General features: G+C 45.6%; 1 protein-coding gene across 8 annotated transcripts in view; it reads right to left on the bottom strand.

Moving 5' to 3' along the window:
- Nucleotides 1-493: 493 nt before the first annotated feature.
- Nucleotides 494-22,575, bottom strand: part of ITSN2 (intersectin 2) — a 137,385-nt gene continuing 115,303 nt past the window's right edge. For 5 of the 8 annotated variants that reach the window (XM_057740417.1, XM_057740419.1, XM_057740416.1 and 2 more), the window contains 11 exons: nucleotides 17,054-17,175; nucleotides 14,452-14,558; nucleotides 13,369-13,552; nucleotides 9,055-9,153; nucleotides 7,335-7,502; nucleotides 6,718-6,933; nucleotides 6,036-6,157; nucleotides 5,228-5,310; nucleotides 2,476-2,559; nucleotides 1,877-2,050; nucleotides 494-1,394 (listed from right to left, as the gene is read on the bottom strand). In XM_057740417.1, coding sequence (XP_057596400.1) covers nucleotides 1,237-1,394; nucleotides 1,877-2,050; nucleotides 2,476-2,559; nucleotides 5,228-5,310; nucleotides 6,036-6,157; nucleotides 6,718-6,933; nucleotides 7,335-7,502; nucleotides 9,055-9,153; nucleotides 13,369-13,552; nucleotides 14,452-14,558; nucleotides 17,054-17,175 — 1,517 coding nt within the window. In that variant the 3' untranslated portion in view covers nucleotides 494-1,236. Of the gene's footprint in view, nucleotides 1,395-1,876; nucleotides 2,051-2,475; nucleotides 2,560-4,041; nucleotides 4,074-5,227; nucleotides 5,311-5,602; nucleotides 5,622-6,035; nucleotides 6,158-6,717; nucleotides 6,934-7,334; nucleotides 7,503-9,054; nucleotides 9,154-13,368; nucleotides 13,553-14,451; nucleotides 14,559-17,053; nucleotides 17,176-22,575 lie in introns of those variants that run through there. The other 3 variants (XM_057740421.1, XM_057740423.1, XM_057740424.1) reach the window with 3 other exon arrangements.

The following is a 22,575-nucleotide window of genomic DNA, read 5'->3' as shown; positions in this document are numbered from 1 at the left end:
CGACCTTATTTTTATCAATGTTCAAGACAAATTTCACATTTCAAAAGCCAGAGGGCGAGTTAACAGCTCTGACGGGTGTGGATGTGGCTCTGACAGGATGGGGGGCAGGGGAGAGATGGGTGCTTCTGGAGCCAGAGGGGCCTGCTGATGATCTTTAATACGTGCGCGTTTTCTTCACGGCTACGTGACCCCCGAGGTTTCTACTCAACTAGGCAAACAGAGGGGCTCAAAAGGGGACAGTGCAGCTCCCACGGAGATCATCCATTCCAGCCCAGAAGCAGCAGGTAGATGGACCAGAGTCACAGAGCAAGTCCATGGCAGTTAAGACGAGGCTCTGGGGTCTCCTGTGCCCTCCCCCTCCACATTCTGTCCTTGGTTTTTCTCACTGTTGCAGAAAGGAAATTTGGTTTCATTACAAGGAACCCCTGAAATTACCTTTTAAAAGCCTTTCACATAGAAAGTAAATCAGTCAGGTTTTGAAGAAGTTACATTCAGAAACTTATATTTTTATTCTCTTTCTGTACATATTGGCAATGATAAAGCTTAAAGATGCATGTCCTATGACATATGCAAAAAACCAGGAATTTACATAAATAATTTATACTTCAGAAAATTAATGTTGAAAAATATTTTCTGCATCATTAGAGTTCACAGTATTTAAAGTAAATCAAGCTTTCCCCCTTAGATTTCAAACTATATTGTCTCAGCAGAGAATGATAACATCTAATCAGGAATAAAATGATCAAGCTTCTGTTTTTATTCAGTGCACAAGTAGACACTGTTTCCGTATCAGGCTGTTCCCACGCTGAGGCTGCAGCATTTCTTCCCAGTCCTTCACCTCCTGAGTGACTGTGACCCAGCGGAAGTCACATGGTGTGGAATGGTTACAGCGTCACCCAAACCACCCACAGTGGACACATTCAACCAAGTGGTAACGTCTGGTGGTCTGATGCCGCATTTCCACATAATACTTTTTATAGCCCTGAAAATGGAAACCCTGGCATCTAAACACAGCCGAACATGTTAACACTAATACAAGGCACTGTGCTATGGGGTTTGGTTTATTTATAGGAAAGATCATGTTTGCATAGACTGCTAGCAATTTAGTGTGCAATAAAATAGAGGCCCTGGCGCCGTGGCCTTGTGATGGATGAAGCCGCGTGACGCTCCTCCAGCCCAGGGGCAGCACCAGCTCTCTTCTCCAGCCCCAGCCTAGGGGGCAGATCCCCGAGGCCCCTACAGGAGAGTTTTCTGCTCAAAAAGCTGCAGGTCAAAGCGGACCCAGACCTCCCCGGTAGGGACCTCGTGCAGCAGGAGTCGGCGGGTTGTAGGCCCTTTGCTTTCCTGTTCTGTTCGAATTTTTGCCACTGGAATTTCAGTGCGACCCAGGAAATCTGGTGAATAGACAAGTGAGAGTCAAAAGTCTTCTTTAAAAAACTGTTAAAAAACTATCACAGGAGTGTCTGAAACAGGACTCATAAAACTTTCAAATTCAAAACAAGTAACTTCTTTTGGTTAATGGTGGTTGGGTACTGCGAATGGATGGATGCATGCAGAACAAGGGATCTGTGTGAGGGAAACTGCCTACTGGTCAGGGAATGGTTCACCCATGCAGTAGGTGCCAGGAGCACAGCGTTTCCATTAGGTAAGCGGGGGTGACGGGGGGGGGTCAAAGACCTGAAACGCACCTGGGGCCACGCCCCCCTCTCCCCTGAGAAGATGCCCCACTGTGGCCACCAAGAACTGCTGAGGACCATGGCCTGTGTCATTGCCCTTAGGTGTTTTGGGGTAAAAACAAGCCTGAGCACCCTGCTTCCAGACCCTAGATCCTAGAGTATGGGGAACCTTCATATCCCCTCCCCAAGTTATACTTTACCATCTGGTGAAAACTGGTCTCTGTCGAACATGGTAAGACACAGCACATCCTGATGAAGATCCTTAATAAAGAACTGGCAGTTGAAATTCCACTTGGGATTTAGTGTGTCCTGAAGGGTTCTGGTGGTGTAGCTCTGGGAGCCCATGCTGATTTCACAGTATGGATTGCTCTTTCCTGAACAAAAACAAACCAATATACATGTGGCATGTGACAACAGGGGCGCCCTTGAGCAGAAGCAGGATCTAAATAGATGTTTCTCTCCAGACCATGGCTGCAGGCATCATTGCCTGAGGGCCTGCATCTGCCTTGTGGTCTCTGTTCCCAGTGCTGACAGCATCATAAACCTGGGGAGGGACTGACTGTGTGGGCTCGAATGCCAGGGCTGCTCCCCACAAGCATGTGTCAGCGCAGCTTGCTTCCTGCTTTCTCCACTCAGAGAAGGAGGCATTGACAGAGTGATAATAGTATTGGTCCAATAACCATTTCAGTGGCACTGGAAATATCAACTTTTTAAAAGTGTCCTGTTATTCAATGTTCAGAAGAGTCATCAGCAAAGAGCACGGTAGTTACCACGCCAGTTAAATGAAAGCAGAATTTACCATTTGGCTTACAGGCTTTTAGTTCTGTAGCTTCAATGACATGCACCATCAGACGCCCAATGCCTGAAGACTTTTGAGAGCGTGCTACAAAAGAGGAAGATGAGTGACATTAATCTCTTTTCTGAGAATGCAGATAGTGCAGTGATGACGCTAAGCTGTAGATACCCCCAGTCTGTCTTTCTGACCAACCCCAGCATCCCCTAGACTCGCCTGCCACTGAACTAGGCCTGGCAGATAGCATCTGGCTGCTCTGTGCCTTTGCCCAGGCTGTGTTGCCTGCTAGGGTACCTCGCCACCATCAGTGCCCATTAAGCAGCCTATACATCCTTCAACATGCAGGACCACTCTCACCTCCCGGATCCCTTCTCTCCTCTGTGCATCCCACAGCCTGCTGGGTCTGAAATTCTGTGTTAGTCTGTCCCCTCTGCCCGGAGGGGCCATGGCAGAGCACAGATTGTTTACTCAACCTTGTATTAACCCCTCACCTGCCTAGCAAGTAGTGATATTAATAACATCATAACACATCATATTCATTCAGCACTTAAAAGCAGCTAACATTTATTGGATACTTACTTTGTGTTAGGCATGTGCTCAACCTTTAAATAAGTTATTTAAACTGCACATTTATTCTACAAGGTAGCTCTTTATAACTGCCATCATCACATATGAGAAAACTGAGTCTTAGAAATGACTATAATATGCTTATGTCACAGAGCTTCTAAACGGCAAGGTCAAAAAAAAAATAAATGGCAAGGTCAAAACTTAAAACATCAGATACCAAAGTCTACTTTCTTTTTTTAAAATTTATTTTTAATTTATTATTATTTTTTTGGCCATGCTGTGCAGCATGAGGGATCTTAGTTCCCCAACCAGGGATTGAACCTGTGCCCCCTGCAGTGGAAGTGCAGAGTGCTAACCACTGAACTGCCAGGGAAGTCCCCAAAGGCTACTTTCTTAACCACTACCATAATTCCAATTACATGTAAACACTTTAGCTTACAAACTTTTACTTAAGACCTTATTCTATTTAAGGAAGTACTCAAAAACACTTTTAATATGGAGAGAAATGAGTTAGTGAACTCAGATTATCTTGGTAAATATAAAGTTAGTTAAGCAGGGTTTGCCCTTAGGGGTTTGAAAACTAACAAAAAAAGCTGCTTGGTGAGCTACTGACTTTTCAAAACTCAGAGCAAGTAGAACCTTCTCTATGAGAAATGGCCCACCCCTTGTGTGTGCCCGCCCTCCCAGCGGGCACTTGCATTCAGTTCCCTTGAAGGCAGGGCTGGGCCATATTCATTTTGTAGGCCCAGTTAAGCCTAGCACAGGGCCTGGCACAGAGTAAGTAATCAATAAATGTCTAAAGAATTGAACATGTGGAAAGTGCATAACAATATGTACAGATATTGTGTTAAGCAAAACTAATGAAGAAAAACTTTGATTTATCTTTGACCAATTAAGAGATCATTATATGCTTTCTGAAAAGATTCAATCATTGATTTTTCAATAGCAAGCCTTTAAAGTACCATTAAAATAAGATTCAATTAGCAAAAGCCAATTTTCACATACCTTTCAGGAGTATATAACAAAATAAGGGAAACCTGAATAAAAAAACATAAAGAGCTGCAACTCCAGCAGCCAGGAACATAAGTGGGAGGACTGGTCAGGGAAGGGCCTTATGCCATAGCCTGGTGGGAGACTGGAGGGTCTTAATAGGGCTGTGCCCCCGGGAGAGGGCAGGACCAGGCAGATGGGGACGAGAACCATGGAGAGAACCATGGGACCCGGCAACTGACCAGAGAGGCCTTGGGGAGGTGGGTGCGGCCGGAGAACGTTTCCAGTGTGTGGCAGTGTGTGGCCGAGGACAATACTACCATCCACTGAGATTCCCGGGAGGAGCTACTTCTGGAAGGAGGTTAATTAATCCCACAGGAGGAATGAGGCAGGTGTGTCTGCAGAGCATGGGCTGTGGAGAGAGCAGGCCAGCCATGACCACTGAAACTGTGACATATGAGGGAGAGGGGCTCAGGGGTACAGTGGGAAGAAGCAGAGCTAGGGAGGAGATGACGAAAGAAGATTAGGTGGTAGGAGGACCCTCAGGGGTATCCTGGGGTCCAGGCAGAGGGAGGGGCCTCAATTTCCTGCCTTTGGGGAAAGCGAGTCAAGCTGTTGGGGGTGGTCACTGATGCGTGAGCAAGCCGTCTGCACAGTGATGGGGACAGCAAGTGGAGTGAAAGGCTATGAGTATGGGGTCCGGGACCCCATGTCTGGAGAGAGGGGATGGGTGGATCTGGAGGAGGGCTGGGGTAGGGGCTGGGTGGGGCAGGAGGAGCAGTGTGGATGAGCTGAAGGGAAACAGGCCAGAGAAGTGAAGTCTGATGGAGCAAAATGGACCAAGCAGAGGTGGGGTTGGTTATGCAAAGGACAGACCCCCTTCCTGGAAACAGGAGTGAAGAGTGTGTGGGCAGGAGGCGCAGAGACCTTGCCACAGAGAGAAGGGAGGTCCCGGGGCTCACCCTGGATGACCCCCGTCTGTGTCGTAGGTGGTGGGGGGCGCTCAGGGAGGCCCCCAGGAGGCGTGAAACAGCTGCGGGAGGCAGAGGGGGCTCTGCTGAGCTCGCAGCAAGTCTGCTTTTTCAGGCTGTCCCTTTGTATCACTGCAGGAGCAGCAGCCTGTGCCCTGAAGCTGGGACCCCGCCCAGTCCCCAGGGCCCCCTAGTGGCCGGTTCCAACCCTCCCGGGCACCATCAACTACCTTGATAAGCCTTCTCCCGTTTCTTCTTTTCGGTGTCTATGTACTGCTCAGACGCCGCCTTGATCTTCTGGACCCAGGCCGTCCTGGAGGAGAAGCAGAGTGCAGCCATCGGGCAGCTTTCTCACACACCTCACAGGTCCACCAGGAGTCCCAGAGCTCTGCACTCACTAACCTCGGCTTTGAGAGGTCCCCAATCACAGATCTGACATGAATTTAACGGAAGGACTTGTGTGCTAATTGAGGATCAAGCTGAGAATTTCTAGACAGTTCTTGACGGCACCAGGCACTTGTCAGGTGCTGGGCACACAGAGATGGAAGATGCAGTGGCAGCTCAGCACAAGCGACAGGTTCTACTGCACAGAGAGCTGCACACACACAGGAGGAGGAGCTTCACCTGGAGGACAGAGGATGCCAGGCTGGCCAGGCGGGGAGGGAGGAAGGCACCCACGTGGAGGGCAGTGGGGGAGGGCAGACGTTCCGGATGGAGTGCACAGATGGGACTGAGCCCCAGAGGCACAGGAGGGCCTCAGAGAGCAGGCGAAGGAGCACAGACTGCCCCTGAGGGACTGCAGTAGGAAGTGAAGTGCTGGCTCTCCCACTTCATAAGATCCCAGGAGAGGCTGGAAGCAGGGAATTGTGTTAGAAGCATTTGAGGTAACCTGACCCATCTACACCAAGGCCTGACGGTGGCCTGCGGCGGAGGGGGAGTTAGTAGGGCATGAGCACGGACTGGAGGTGGGTTATGGAGGAGGGAGAAGTCAGGCTTTCTCCTAGGCCTCAAGGCAGGTCACACATAGTCAGGACTGACCTCTCGTTAATGTTGTCTGTTCGGAGGGTGTAGACCCGGTCAATGTGAGAAATGTGGAAGACAGGCTCTTCGCTGGAAGGGTCTGTGGGCAGTTTCACCAAGGCTTCATTCAGGAAAATGGGCTGAAAGAATCAGGGCCAAGACACAGGCTGTGAAATGGGTCAGAAAATTCCACCCGCCTACGTCCAGAGAATTGTCTGTTCTGAAGAGCCTTGTTGAGAAGTGGAGGGGTCTGGCCTCCAGAGTCCTTTACTTAGAAGAAAAGAAACTGCCTCTGTTTCATGAAAGTAAATATCTAGGGTAGATCAGATGTTACTAAAGTGGGGACAGGAGCTCCAAGTGTCCATGGCAGCTCACGTGACACAGTCTCTCCCCCAGGCAGCCTCGGTTTTACAGAGACCCGATGCTCAATGTGGACGCAGGCAGGATCACACGGCATGTCTGCTGGGGAGAAAGCTGGAATCCATAGCTGGAATCCAGCTAGCGGCTGTCGAAGGGCAGTGAAGGCCCAGCCACAGCAGGCTTCTCCCCCGGGAAGTGACAAAGGAAGCGTGAGCTGTCCGGAGGCAGGTGAAGAGCGCCCCATGAGGACAGGAAAGGCTCGGGCTGGGAAGGAGGTCCTTCAGGTAAAGGAAACACCTCGTGGTGCTCCTGCTGCTACTACCAGGAACACGACACTCACCGTCTTATACATTTTGAACTGAGCGTTGGACTTAGAGCTGAAAAGTTTCTCGGAGCCCGAGGAAACAGCAAACTGCTTGACCATGTAGGTGAGAAGCAGGAAGTCGTTGAAGAGGAAGCCGTGCAGCTCCTTGTTGCTCTTGGTCTTGTACAGCTTCCCGCTGTGCAGGAGCTTGCGGGGCCCCAGGCAGTTGGTGAGGGAGTTGAAGACGAGTTGCTTAAAGAGAAAGAAACGGTCACGTTGTGAGTCCCAGCACCCCTGGCAAGGCCAGTGCCCTGGACCTGAGGAGGTGAGGCAGGCCCTTCTAGGTGGGAGTGTGGCTGTAATCATTCACTTTTACACAAAGATCCTCACATTTAGTTCTCCTCAGAGTTCAGACTGGCACAGTGAAAATAGTTACTTACAAACCCACAGAATACTGATTCCACCAGCTGAATTCAAGGAACTCAAAACATCTCTCTTTATGAGAAAGGAAGATGATAACCCAAGAGGGGCAGGCTGCTGCGTCTGCAGGGGCTGAGCTGAGGCGCAGACTGTCTACACGCGAGGAAGGCACGAACCTGGTTCCCCGCCCAGGGCCTGCCCAGTGGCGCCCAGCTCAGCCCCGCGGGCCTCACCTCCGCGAGCCCTTCGCACTGCACGTGGGTCTGGATCCACTCCAGTCGGTCTGAATTTTCCTTCTCCCGAACTCCTTCATTAACTTGAGAGCAGAGCTCCTCTGCCCGCTCGAGGGCCAGCTTTAGAGAGGAGTGGTCTACGTGATTCTCTGGGGTGTTCTCCAGAATCTGGAAGAGAGGGGCTGCATCACGTGGGATGTCTTATGTCTTCCACCTACTCCACCAGCGTGTGCTGGGCACTGGAAATACAATAGTGGGTGAGACAATCATTTACCTTTAAGAGGCTCAGGGTCCCTGAGTTCTCGGGGAGACAGGTGACTCAGTGACAAGAGGGTGGGCCAAGTGCTACATGGGCCAAGTGCCCTGTGGGTCTCTGGTGGCCCTCTGGCTGGATGTGGAGATAGGCCATATGTGTAAGGGTGCCTCGCTACTTCCCCCCAGTAACTTAAGCCTTGTGCCTTTAGGGTGAACCCTCCAGTATAAACTGGCTGCATCTTTGATAAGTGTGATAACTTGCTGAATAGCAACATTTCTTTATATTTTTGAGGTCACTGATCCTTCCGAAAAACCTGCTGAAAGCAACGAATCCCCTGCCACAGAAAAAACACAATAAAACCATGTTGTCAGCATGTAGGAAAATGCATTCATTTCATTCTCAAGTGACTTCACACTAATGTTCCAAAGGTAAAGGCATAGAGAATGCAACTTTGTGCAGTCCCTCCGGAAATTACTGGGCCCATAAGTAGGTGACTCCTGTCCATCACTTACAGTGCCAAAATGTGAAAAAGCTCCGAAAGCCTAAAGCTTGATCTAAACTGAAGAGATGTACTTATTAAGCCTACTTGTAGTGATTATTCATGAATTTCACTGTAGAACTATTAATGTGTTGGTTATCGGTGCTGCCCAGGCTTTGTTGGGGTGTCATGTAATATACAGCATTTGAATTACATTCTGAATTACCCAAATATTTCAGGTAAGGGACTGTGGTCTAATGTGTATTAATGGGTCTGCTTGGTATCAGAACAGTGACTTCAGCTCTGTCACACAAGGTCTATATTGAGTTAACATGGCTTACAGACCAGTGGTCAAGGCATAATCAATAAAAGCAGCAGTCATATTATTTCTACTGTTTTTCTTTGTAAGATGATTAAATTACCTCAATGATTATTTGTGGAATAATCCTTTGAAAGTCTGCCTTCTCCTTAGAAGGCATATCAGCTCAAGAGGCCAACACTGTTTGTGTCAAAAAGATGAATGGAATTTTAGAGGGACTGTGTAGTCAGCAGGCGGAGGTGGGACACAGCCAGGGGACGGTGATGAGCTCTCCAGGACAGAGTTGGAGACTCCTGGGACGTCTAGGTTATATATTCCGTTGATAGATGAATTCAGATCTCAGTAGGAAGACTGGGCCCCAAGGTTGTGCTAACTGTGGACTCTCCACACTGGAGCCCTAGAGGGTGTTGCCTTGCCTAGACAACATACACTCTTGACCCCGAGAGGCCAGGGAGCATCCTGGGAAGGGGGGACAGGTAACCCAATGACAAAGGATTTATCCCTTCAGACTGCATGTGTGTCCATGGGCACGCGCACACACTCAGTGCCCAGTCTATCAGACAGTGGAGTCAGACCACGTGGTAGGTGGCTGGCATACTTGGAGGCTCCCTGACCATCAGCCTCCGTGAACCTCGAAGGGTCCTGCTTCTCCCAGCCGGGCACTCACGCTTCTGATGAGGAGGGGGTACCGGGTGATCCTCTGCATGGGCTTCAGCAGGAAGCTGGAAAGGGGCATCCCTTTACACCGAGGGTCGGATGCCAGCTTCTGCAAAATAATTGAGAGGCTCGTGAGGAAATCACAGCCTAAGGAAAACAAGGAGACATTGGCTATACTCCTAACTTTGACCATCTTTTAGATTCCTAATTTCTTTTAAAACCTCAGGATCCAAAATGCTACATATCAGGTTAACAGTAGGAATATCCCACCTCACGTGCCAAACCAGGCGGATGCTCTCAGTTCTTTCTTACGTGCATTTGACAGCCTGTGTGATCCCTCTCTCCACTGCCTCCAGAACCACGCTCTCTTGGCTGTCTTCCCAGCCCACTGACCTTTTCTGTCTTCCTCACTCCTTTCCTCTCTTCTGCCCAAGATCCCCCACAGCTGAGTCCCACAGCATAACCCAGACCATCTATGGAGCTCTACACTTGCCGAATTACTCTCTGTCTCACTTGGATGTCCCAAGGGCACCTCAATACCTCAACATACCCCCAAATGAAGTCCCTGTCTTCCCTCATAAAAGCATCCTCTTCTACCTCTATTCCTATCAGAGTTGGAAACACCATTCTGCACCGACCCACCTTCCCCCACACACACCTTGGAGTCACCACTGACGCCAATCTGTCTTCTAAGTAGCTCTTGATCTCCCCCAGCTCTGCCTGCTCATCACCCTGTTTCATTCGTAACAATACATTTACTGAGCAGCTGCTACGAGTAAGGTTCACAATGTCCCTTCTGCTCTTTCTTCACTTGGCGAATTCATACTTATCTCTGAAGACTCAGACTAGCCTCCTCCAGTCCAGGCTCTCCCCTTCTTGACGCCTCCTCTCCTTTTCAGTGATCCTTCTCAAGCCCCCAAAAGCACCCAAAACTTCCTTTATCATCACACCACATCTGGACTGGGTAACAAAGGTAGAGGCATACGTTTGAGGTGTCTCTATGACCTCCCACCCAGACTGTTAACTCCAGGAGGCCAAGGACCACATTTATTTGTTTCTACTCCTGGTACAGGATCTAATAGAGTAGCTATTACTCTAGGATGATCATCTTTAATGACTGAAAATACATTTACTATTACTTACCTAATTATTTCCCACTATGGAATATTTAAATTGCCCCTCCTTTTGTTTCTGGATCTATCTACGTATGTTTCTAAAATAAGCATCTTCATGCTATTTATTTCTTTAGTTTCTGAGTCTTTTAAAAAGTAATATTTTAGAACACAGCTTGTTAGATCTGCTTTCTAATGCCTTTCATTATGAGACCAACTTTTTATTTACTGTTTGCTATTATTACAATTGTGGCAACACTGATGTCTTTTTTTTTTTTTGGCTGCATTTGGGTCTTCATTGCTGCTCTTGGGCTTTCTCTAGCTGTGGAGAGCAGGGGCTACTCTGTGTTGTGGTGCGTGGGCTTCTCAGTGTGGTGGCTTCTCTTGTTGCAGAGAATGGGTTCTAGGTGCTCGGGCTTCGGTAGTTGTGGTGCGTGGGCTCGGTAGTTGTGGTGCGTGGGCTCAGTAGTTGTGGTAAACGGGGCTGGTTGCTCCAAGGCATGTGGGATCTTTCCAGACCATGGATAGAACCCATGTCCCCTGCATTGGCAGGTGGATTCTTAACTACTTCCCCAGTGCCACCAGGGGAGTCTGACACTGATGTCCTATTTATAGTTATTTTTATCACTATTCTGAAAAAATTTTATATCTTTTACTATGATTTAGAGGGTAAATGTCCTACATTTAATTCTATTATTACTCTATTTTACTCAATAAAACATTCACATATACTCATAATTCCACATTTATCTAGTTATTTTGATTAATGTTTGTTTCTGTGATCTTGGTTTCTTTCTGTTTTAGTTCATTTCTAGGCAACCCCTTGCCTTCTACCCACTGAAGGGTTCTGTCCTCAGTGCCTTATACTGAAACATTTTTGTATCCCTGAGATCATCATAAGATAAATAAATACAATTAGCATTTATTGAATGCTTACTATATGCTGGTCTCTGTGCTAAAGTACTTTAAAAGTATTATCTGATTATCTCCAGGTTACAGATAAGGGGACTGCAGGCACCAAACTTTCCCTGGTCAACAGTGGTCAGTGTTGGGGCTGGTATTTCAGACCGAGAGTCCAATTCTGAAGCCTGTCTTGTTGGAAAGAATGATATTGTGTTTCCTCCTAGAACTGATCCTATTTGGTTATGATAGACTCTTCTTTTCATGTAATACTTAATTTTATTCACTGTTATTTTATTTTTTTATAAATTTATTTATTTTTATTGGCTGTGTTAGGTCTTCATTGTTGCACGTGGGATTTCTCTAGTTGTGACGAGCAGGGGCTACTCTTCATTGTGGTGTGTGGGCTTCTATTGCAGTGGCTTCTCTTGTTGCCGAGCATGGGCTCTAGTAGTTGCAGCACACGGGCTCAGTAGTTGCGGCACAAGGGCTTAGTTGCTCTGAAGCATGTGGGATCTTCCTGGATCAGGGATTGAATCCATGTTCCCTGCATTGGCAGGCAGATTCTTAACCACTGTGCCACCAAAGAAGTCCCTTCACTTTTATTTTAATTCAGATTTTAACAACTATATTTATAAAAGATATTAGGTTGTAACTTTTTCATTTTTGTAATTAAATACAAATACAAAAATGGGCCTTGGGGGTCAGAGCCACTTTTGCCTTATACAATGAATTAGGTAGGCTTTCTATTTTTTTCAGGGATCTGTAACAGTTTATATAATATGGAATAATCTATTCCTTTATTGTTGTGAAGAATTCACCATTAAATTCACCAAGTGAAACTAGCTCCTCTTTTTGGGGTAAGTTACTCAGTTTTTCCCCTTGTTTAATAGTATCTTCAGATTTTCTATTCTTATTGAACCAGTTTTCAAACCTTAAGAGAAAACTACAAGTTTTGTTAATGTTTTCATATTTATTAGCATATATTTTAATTATATACCCTTCTATTTTAAGAAATAACTTTGTATCTATTCTTGTTTTTACCTGTTTTTTTTTTTCTCTTTTTCTATTAGATTTAGCAGAGTTATATTTTCCAGTGTACCTGTTCTTGGATATTTTGATATCACTTGTGCTTTTTATCTTTATTACTTCCTCTATTTTCTGTTTAGAATTTTATCCTCTGCCTATATATCTTATATTTTATGCTTATGTTTCCATTCTTTTCTGATAAGAAAAATATTAAAATTATGCATTTTCCCATAAAGTACTACTGTGGCTGTATACTCGATCCCAATATGCAGTACTTCAAAACCAAAAAAGCAATTAAAAATGCAAGAAAGGAAGAAAACAGATATTTCTTTAATTTCCCTCACCATTTTAACAAGTGTAGTAACAGTTTCTATTACTGAACAACATCAATAAAAATGACTTATCAAAATGTGGTTTTCTATTATGTAACCAGACATACGAAGCTCATTATTGTATCTGTGTAAGGATGTTGCTGAGTCATTATATTATATGCAGTGAATATACACATAGTTTACTTTCTGAGTATAGTTCTAGCATTACTTCTCCTTACCAACTGCTTGTTTTTAATTTATGACCATGGCATCATGGAACCAATTGTTTTCTGTCTTCTCACTGGTTTCTGGAAGGTTTCATGACATCTGTGTACACTTCTTGTATATGTGTAGGATCACAGATGTGCTTTGATTCATTACCCTAATTCTTGGGGTCACCATTTTTTTCCGACTCTCATTTCCTTTTGTCCCATTTTATTCATACACTTTTTTTTTTTTTTTGGCTGCAACACGCAGCTTGTGGGATCTCAGTTCCCCAACCAGGGATTGAATCCAGGCCACAGCAGTGAAAGCACTGAATCCTAACCACTGGACCATCAGGGAACTCCCCATCTGCTTATTTTAAATTTTATTTTATCTTGTATTTTATACGTTTAAGTAAACTATTTTATATTCTTTCTGGAATAAGATGGGCATAAAATACATACAATTTACAAAATTAATAAAGTGACATTCTGGATGTTTTCTGGAGTATAAAGTAGCTGATTTACGTAAGTAGGCTTAAAAAAAACACTCTGCTATTTAAGATGGGCAAAATCATGGTCCCAGTGCCAAGAAAAATCAATTCAATATGAAAGGGAACTCAAAGCAATCAGAAAATTCTTTGCTATATGTGTGTTTCCTTTGGAGAGTGATGGACATGCCCTCCTCCACCGCTGAGGTTCCCCACCGTGCTGCCACACACCTCTGCCCCCTGGGGGCTGGCCTGCCCACGTTCCCAGAATGAGTTACCTTTAAAAATTCTTTGAAGTCTGCATGTTCATCTGTCTTCTGCTGTAACAGAGCTGCTCCATTCAGCTGACAGCTGCAGAACCGGATGTAAGCCTGCATGTGGGACAGCTCAGCTGCCAGGATGTCCCCAATCATTTGCACGGGCATCTTCTCACCCCCAGTCTTCTTCCGTACCCGCAAGGCCCTGCAACCAACACACTCTCTCACTTCCAGTTTCTAACTGAATGTCCTTCACAAATGAAGGATGAATATCTTGGGAGACTAATGGTAATGACAACCAGTGAGTTACCTAAAAATCTCTGGCACCGGGAGGGAAAAGTCAGGAGGAGGAGGCAGTTAGGACCTAGAGCTCTGCCTGCCAAGCCAACCCGGCTGAACTGTTAGCAAAGAAGGAGAAGAAAATGAAGCCTGTGCACTTGGGTGTTTCTAGGTCTTTGGAATTATTTCAGTTTCAACTTAGTTTCTTAGCAAAGTCTCTTTTGAAAATTTTCTAACTTGTTTTTGGCTGAACCAAGAAGAAAGAAATTCCCATCCTTTGTGGGGAAATAAGGGAGCAGGAGGCCAGGTGTGGAGGTGGAGGTGGAGGCAGGCATCGTCCCCAGAGAGCTGCTGAGCCCCAAGGAGGGCGGAGAGGCAGCGAGCGCTGGGACCGCTCATGCCTCCCCCCAGGAGCCTGTCCTCACGGACCTAAGGGACAGAAAATCAGCACAGGGAACAGAATTTCACAGTGGACTTAGAGGACTGCCAGACCAGCCAGTTATGTCTGGACCACAAGCTGCAGCTTCTCTCCTGACTCTATCGGATACAGAGTCAAGTATATTTAAGAATCATATGTTAATATATTGTTTAATGATTTAAGTTTGCTTAATCAAATATTGTCTTTGTTATATTTCTTTACTTCAGTAATTACGCATTTTATAGTCAGACAGCATTTCATAAAATGCTAATAAAATAAAAAGCCAGAGGGAACAGAAAACAGTAAAAGTTCTTGCTCGGTAGCCCTGGCTGCAGAGAGTTAGGTGTGAGTCTCAGTCTGGGGACTGCGGGCCTCTGCTGCAGCGACAGGGGATGCTCACGACTCACTTCAGCAGCTTTGTGTTAGACATGATGAGCTCCTTCCAGTGAACAAAGATCAAGGCCATTTCTGCTTCCGTGAGAAAACCTGGCTCTGCCATTCGTTTCTGAAAAACCTAAATTCAGAACACAAGAGAAAGAAGTTAGCTTAAGCGCACTACACAGCCTATGTGGTCTAAGCGAAAGTTATCTTCATACACGAAAACTAGGAAGACGATGGTACTTTTAAATAAACACATGGTGATTGTTAAATTTTAAATTGCATAGTTTCCTTACCTTTTGCTATTTTGGCCCCTATCAGGGCCAATTCTAAGGACGGAACCCAGCAGTCTCATAAAGAAGAGGAGATTCTCATAGCTATCTCCCTGGGGATGTTATACAGGTTAAATAAACCATGGGCATATAGCACCCACACACCGGAAGGGCCTGCAGAACAGAGGGAGCATGACCATGGTCAGGCTGAGCACCTCAGGGTTCTGGAAGCAGTCTGTGAGAAGTGCAGCAAAGGAAACAGTGATGCCTTATCCTACCCCCAAGACTGGCCACCAAGCACATGTGGATTTCAGAGGCCGGCTGACCCAAGGGGAAATGACACTTTCCACTGGTAATCCACAGCACTAAGGTTTCATAAAGTTCTGATATGCACATACGTGCATATGCTTGTATGTACGTACATGCACACATGTGTGGGTTTCTCAATTAAAATCAGCATTCCATGGACGATGTACGTCATGCTGAGTCAGGTATTACTATTCCCAGCTGACCCGTGAAGAAATAAAGGCTGAGAGAGTGACTTGCTCAAGGTCCCAAAGCTAGAATATGGAGGGGCCAGAACTAAAACACAACTCTTTTTGATTCTAAGTTCAAGTTTCCACTAAACAACTAGGGAATGACTTTAAAAGCCTTAAGGAAACGGTGAAGTCACGTAAGACAACTCTTCTCACATGTAATCTCTCCAAAATATACATGACGTTACTCTCTATTGAAATTGTTCTAAATTAATGTTTACTGCATTGAGTTGAGCCTGGATTCAAAGAACTCAGATAAAAGTGCTATGAAGTGACATCTCTAAACCTCTACAGTTCCAGAATCAGGCTGAAAATGCCCAGACACTCCCATGAGAGAGAGCCCTGGAAACAAGGTTGATCTGCTCTGAGGTTGCTTCTAAAGGACAAGGAAAGCATCTGATGGTTCTTTCATCTGCAGATTGATTTAGGTTAGTCTGTTTGCTCTATATGCCTGTTTTGCGTCAGCCTCAGTGAGGTAAGCAGAGGAGGGTGACGTGGCCGGGTCCTCTGGGGACCTCCGTGGGAACGGTAATGAGAAGCCCTCACCTGTGGACAGTGCTTTTCACCTTAACCCCTGGACCCTGACATGACGCCTCACCCCTCAGAGCATCTTGAGAGGTGGGCAGAGTGGGAATAACCATGGTCCGAGTGGTTAAGAGAGTGGTCCGAGAGGGGGTGAGCACCCGGCCCCTGTTCACCTTCTGTGCTAGTCAGAGCGGTTCTCCACACCCATTTACAACCCCTCAGGATGGAGTCTGACCAGCAGCAGGGCTGACACTTGAAGGGCTTAATAAAGAAGACGGGCTTTTCTTCCAGGCCATCTGTCCTGGTCAGAGAAGTACAGACATAAACACACCTAACTCATGCATTTTGGAGACGGAGGACGAAGGACACACGGTCTCTGCTCTCAGGAGCTCATAGGCTTCAGGGGAGGATAGACGTTATCAACCGGGAAGTGCAGGACAGTGAATGTCTGAGAGGAACAAGTGTGTCGTGTCTGAGATCCCAGACTGCCTTCGGGGAGAAAATGACTAAGGGGCAGGCTTTGCTGGGGCAGATGCAGGAGGACTCGGCCTCTGCACCATGTGCTCTCGAGGTCACGGCCAGGTAGACAGTGCACCTGTTGGGCCTGTGGGGGGACACCTGTTCTCTTTAAGTATGGTTTTTTAGTTTTTTTTTTTTTTTTAAATTTAACTGGTCTTATCTGAGGGCCTTGACACATTTCATGGGAACTAAAACCATGGAAAACGAAAGTATAATAAAAGTAAAGTCTTACTCTGTTTACTCAAACACATATCATTTAGAAGTGCTGCTCTAACAGCTGCCTTTGGCTTAGGGGTCACTGGCAACATTAATAGGCACAAACACACAGTAAAGGTATGAGATTTGGGAAATATGTTACAGTTCGCTATTTGGTTTTCCAAAAGGATACAAATGTTAGGTGAACACTCCCACTGCCTCACAATTCCTCTGGAAATAATTAGACTTTATGAAAACGTCAGGTGTCAGAACAGCAGTGCAGACATCCTCAGAGAAAAGTTTCACATAGGTTTGCTTCAGAGGGTTCCCACCTACTCTGTACCCTTCCCACCTACTCCGTACCCTTGTCCTTCCTGATGGGGCCTCTAGCACATCCGATGGAGACACCGAGTGCCTTTTCTCTCTCTCTTCAGACTGAATTACCTAATCTGGAGAAAAAGCTGGCCTGAGATCTTCAAGGCCTCTCTAAGGGGCAGAGGAAGCACCTGAGGGTGTGAGAGTTCCTGTCACTCGTCAAAGGTGATACCTCGCTGTGAGGCCCCACTCCCTAAGGAGCCCCTCACCTCCACGACGAGCTGAAGGTCATCCACGTACCGCTCCTCAGTCTCAATCAGCTCGTGAATGTAGCCCTGCCTCTTCCTCTCGACGGGCTGCATGGTGTCCAGGGTTTGGAGGTCAGCACACCCTGTGGAAAAGCAGGGTAGAGTTTCAAAATATTATTTCATCTTCTTGGGAGAAAACAGACATGAATCAGCAGATGCACTGGGTTTGCAAATGTTGCCCTGAAAGAACCACAAGGCCTGCCCAAGGGCCCTGGGACCCTGGCAAGCAGTGCACACCTGTGGAAGCCATTCCAGAGCCACAAACTAGCAACGCCTGTAACAGCTCAATGTGGTCCGCATTTCTTTCCCAAATAAGTAATGACAGAATGAAGGATTTTCAGAAATGGCCTTTCAGAAATGAGAACTGTGCTGAGCTTGTGAAGAATCTATGCTATTCTCGCCATCTTGAAACATTTTCAAAGTATCGTAATGACTGAGTGAATCAAATGCTTGAGACCAGTGTTTTCCAAATTGTAGGTCATGAGCAATAACAGGTGGGCCATTCTATAAATTGATTTCTTAAACAAAAACAAAACAAAATTCATAAATAAATAGAAACTACCATGTGCACAGGATCTGCGGAAATTTTTAGTTAGGTATGTATCTGAGGAGGTTCAATGTACTTCTATGAGCTGCTGTTTAAAAAATGTTTGAGAAACATTTCTCTAGGTTTCCCAAAGTTAAGTGCTCAGTTAGGAAACCTAAGTTCCCAGGACCCAGCAGTTCCCAGCAAGAGCACTGCCTTAACCCACTGGAACAAGGAACTGGTGGTCTGAGGTACACTGCAGCCATGGGGGCTTTGAGGGCAGTCCCGGGCAGTCTCGCAGGGCATCGGGGTGAGAAGTACCCCATTCACTCGGGATCAGCGTACAGGCACACAGGAGCTGAGCTCGCTGTCCCACGGGAAAGTGACGTTAACCCCAGATTCAATCAGTAAGAAGCAGAGCGCTTGCCTTACGTGCAGTGGGAGGGGAAAGGCCTCAGACAGCCCTTCCTCAGACAAAAAGAAAAAGCAGGTAGGTGCCCAGCAAGGGACAACATGAGGTGGCAGCAGTGCGCGTCTGAAGCAGGAGAGACACGAAGGCAGCACGAAGGTCCAGGGAGTGGAGACTGCAGGAGCAGGGCCGGCCCGGCGCAGATGGCAGTGTTTGGACCCCCACAGGGGACAAATGCACAGAGCCACAGAGGCGGAAAAGGCCAGGGTCAGACCGGCCTTTTAAAATTCATAAATAAATAGAAACTACCACGTGCACAGGATCGGTAAGTATTGTCCTGTGGAAATTTTTAGTTAGGTATGTATAGGCATGTAGGTATAGGGCATCCCCTCCTCAAACACCCATCCCTAGTCTCACTGCCAAATGTCTCTTTCTGACTGCTTTTGAATTTTTACATATTTTGTATAGATTTGGGCTTACAGATAGATAGTTCTCATGAAGACAGCTGTTCTATTTTCTGCACATGTCGCCGGCAGCTTTAAAAAAAAAATTACCCCCACAGTCAAACAAAAATTGAGGCAGGTCACGTTTGGTGCTACCAAGAAATCACAGGGCCACTGTCATGTTCAAACTGATCAAGCTTTTCTGGGGACTGTGTTTCATCCTGTTCTGCCGGGGAGACCTGCAGGAATGAGTGAGTGCTGGGGACGAGCAGGGCGAACACAGGTCTTCTAAAGCAGCCCTACCTCGTCACTAGTGGTTTGTTTACAAATCTCTGACCTTCACCTTCTGCCACATCCACGTACCATCTCTACGTACATATTATTTATGTAATATTTTTGTTCATGTTTGAGCTAAATATCTAGGAAATCATGGGTTTGATGTGCTGGTTATGTTTCTTCTCATAGTCACTACCATAAACATATAACCATTAAAATAAATCGAGTCCTCCTGGGCACTATTCTGCGTGCCACTGTTGTGCACCACCGGGATATCACACTTTGGGAAACAATAATTTATGTTAAAACCCACGAGCATTGGCCTATCTATTCAGTATCTTGGAATAATAGGAAAAGTCTCAGGTAGTTTATCGTTTCTAAGGCTGGAACATACACGACATTAGCTTCATCAGGATGAATGTGGGACAATCCTTGTACTGCTGTCCTAGCTGACACCTCTGCGTTTCATTACAATGGTTCTTAAATTTTTATTCTCCAAGTTTCCAACCTGACCCCCACCCTCACTTTCAGATGCTCTTCCCTCTGATGTCAGGGAATAAAAATAAAGGCATGACGTCCCTTTTACTTCCTGCCCCACGTTCCTGCTCACTCATCCCTGTGCTTCCTTCCCGTCTCAGGGGAGGAGGGACTCCTACTTCTTCTACAGCCAGCATCCCTAACCCACCCTCTCCTGCAGGATCCTTCCCTGCCCCTCACACTTCCATTTTCAGGCTTTCTGGTCCCTCTAGTCTATGATGTGTCCCTCCTACCACAATATTTAAAGCAAACAAGCACACTTCCTTCAACCCTGCTCCCGCCTCAAACACCCATCTCTAGTCTCACTGCCAAATGTCTGACACTAGAGGGGTCTGACACTCATTCCCCCCGAACCCAGATCTCTTTGTCACTTCTCCACGTTAAGGTACTCTGGTTTCTGTCTCAGTGCTCCACTGACAGTGCTTTTGTGAAGGTAGTGATGACCTTGGGCATCGCCAAACGCAGAGACCCCTTGGGAGCTTGCACCGGCCCGCACCTGCCCACAGCCCTGACGCCTGTGACGAGCTGCTGCTCCCAGCACCTGAGTCTCTCCCTCAGCCTCTGTCACTCTCCTCTCCCTGGTGTTTCCTTCTGCATTTCCACCTCTGCTTGCCTCCAGGCTCTCTGCTCCCCCTCAAATCTAGCAAATACTAAAATGCATTCCTGACCTGAAGGTCAAATGAATCTAAAAGCTGAAGATGCATTTCTCTTCTGGGGTCACAAGGCACATCAGCATTCTAGGCTCTGAGAAACCCTGCTCTAAAGAAACACTTAATTTGAGTGAACCCAGAGTTCCCAACACTTTTTTGACCATAGAACCCTCTGCTTTGAGGGGAGAGTGAATCTTTTGAGAACGGAGCAATCAGGGTTTGTGGACAGAATACAGCCCTCCACCATCCTCTACACCTGCACCATCTGATACAGTAGCCATTAGCAACTTGTGACCACTGAGCACTTGAACCGCGGCCAGTCCAAACAGAGAAATGCTGTAAGTATAAAATACACATCGGATTTCAAAGACCCAGTACAAATATCCCAGAATGTGAAATAATGCATCAGTACAAACATTTTTATACCAATTACATACTGAAATGATAATATTTTGGATAATGCTGGGTTAAGTAAAAATAAGTATTAAAATTAATTCCATCTCTTTCTTTTTACTTTTTAAAATGTAGCTGCTGGAAAATTTTATATTACATATGGGCTTGTATTTGTGATTCACATTATATTTATATTGAACAGCTCAAGCCAGCATGCTGCATTTTTTATCATGTCTTCCCCTGATAGAATGTTCAATCGCTTCTGTTTTCTGCAGAATAAAGTCCTAGCTCGGGGGGAACACAGGGCTCCGGAGTCTCCATAATCCAGAAGCGGCCTGCCTCTGTGCAGCCCACCTTCGAGCCACTCTGGCCTGGGCTCAGTCCTCAAAAACTGTACCCTCTCTTCACGGCGCGGCCGTTTCCACTCCTGCCGTCGCCTCTGTCCAGGGCCCTTCTCTGCACAGACGGTATCTCAGTGTCCCTTCAGGGCAGAGCTCACACAATCCTACTCTGGGAAGACTTTTCCCATGCCCCAGACTGCCTCTCCTTCATGTTTCCATGGTGCTGGTTTGCATCTATATTTTAATGCATCTAATTTTAAACTGTAATGCGTATTGTCGCTCATCTGTATATAGTTAGTATGTCTGTCTCTCCCAATGGAGGTTGGGGACTGTGTCTAACAGTCTCATATCACACTTAGCAGTGTTTTGACCATGGAAGTCAGGAAAAACTTGTCGAATGGAAGACTATTGTGTTGTCCCCAGACCCATTTCTCATCTTTCCCCTGCTCTGCTCCGTATTGCAAGGAGGCCAACCTCTAAGGCAGCTTTTGTAAGCCCTCTTCTTAGTTGGCTTCCACCTGGGTTTGGCTAATGAGAGGAGACTCTGGCTGGAGACTGAAGACAACAGGGTGGGCTAGGAAAAGAATCCTCCTGCCAGAACAGTGAGATGGCAAGGAAGCATTCAGTCCCTGCTGGGTAAAGAACAGAAATGCTGGGGCTGCATCTCACATAAATCTGGAGTTCAAGAATTCCTGAACTGATGGATTAACACAAAAATTGGTCCTTAGCTGCTGACACCTTCAGGGTGCTTGGCTAAAGAAAATGTACAACTGGTCTAGAGGGTCACTGTCACAACCTTTGTTGCACAGGATTTACAAAGAAAAACCAAGTCTCACTAAGGGTGAGTTCAAAGTAAAAAATTACAAAAAACAAGGAACAATCCACCATTCATAAAAAAATGAGAATTAGAGCTAAAGGAGATGTAAAATATATATGTTTAAAGTACTCAAGACTATATGAAGGATTTGAAACCCTGATTAGTATCTAAAAAGCACAACAGAAACAAATAAAAATCTGCAAAAGAAACAAACAAAAAGGTAAATAGTATCAAGGAAATAATAAACTAATAGATGAGGTAGCAGATCAAACACATCTGAAGAAACAATTAGTAAATCTGAAAATGGAGCTGAAGAAATTACTTAGAATGCAGCCCAGAAAGACAAAAAGATGGAAAACATAGAATGAAAGTTAAAAGATAAAGAGGACAGAATTACAATACCCAACATACATCTAATGGGAGTCTAGGAGGGGAGAATAGAAAGAATGCGAAGTGGTAAGAATTGAGACTGTAATGTTGAGAATTTTCTAGAATTGTTGAAAGCTACAACTCCACAGACTCAGGAGGAACAATGACTCCTGATTAGGGAAAAAGTAAAAATAAACCCATATCTAGACTGCAAAACACCAAGGAGGGAAAAAAATCTGTTGAATTAGTAAGAAAGAAAGAGCAGAAAAACTACACAGGAACAGCAATCAGACTGGCCACACACAACTCAACCCAATAATAGGGGGTGTTGAGAAAAAACAACTATCAAACTAGAATTCTAACTATACTATTGTTCACAGAAGACAGAGGAATAAAGGCATTTTCAGGCAAAGTTTGAGAGCATTTACCACTAGCAGATGTGAGTAAAGGAATCATTAAGAAATGTACTTTGGGAAAAAAAAAATGAATAAAAAGGAAAAAAAGAGGTGTAAGGAGTGGTAGAAAAAAAGAAAAAGAAAAAGGAATGGTGTGCAAAAATACCAGTAATTATTTGAAAAAAAATTGTTGACAGTTGAAAATAACTATAATAATAATGAATAAGTTGGGATAAGTTCAATGTGCATTTTTAAAAAAGAAGCAAAGAAAATGCATGGTAAATAGAAAATGTCAAATAAGATAGATATAAGTAAAAGTATAAAATA

Source organism: Hippopotamus amphibius, chromosome 7, assembly GCF_030028045.1.
Source record: "Hippopotamus amphibius kiboko isolate mHipAmp2 chromosome 7, mHipAmp2.hap2, whole genome shotgun sequence".
NCBI classification, from domain to species: Eukaryota; Metazoa; Chordata; class Mammalia; order Artiodactyla; family Hippopotamidae; genus Hippopotamus; species Hippopotamus amphibius.
The sequence above is the reverse complement of the archived record's forward strand: the minus strand, read 5'-3'. Positions and strand labels throughout refer to the sequence as shown.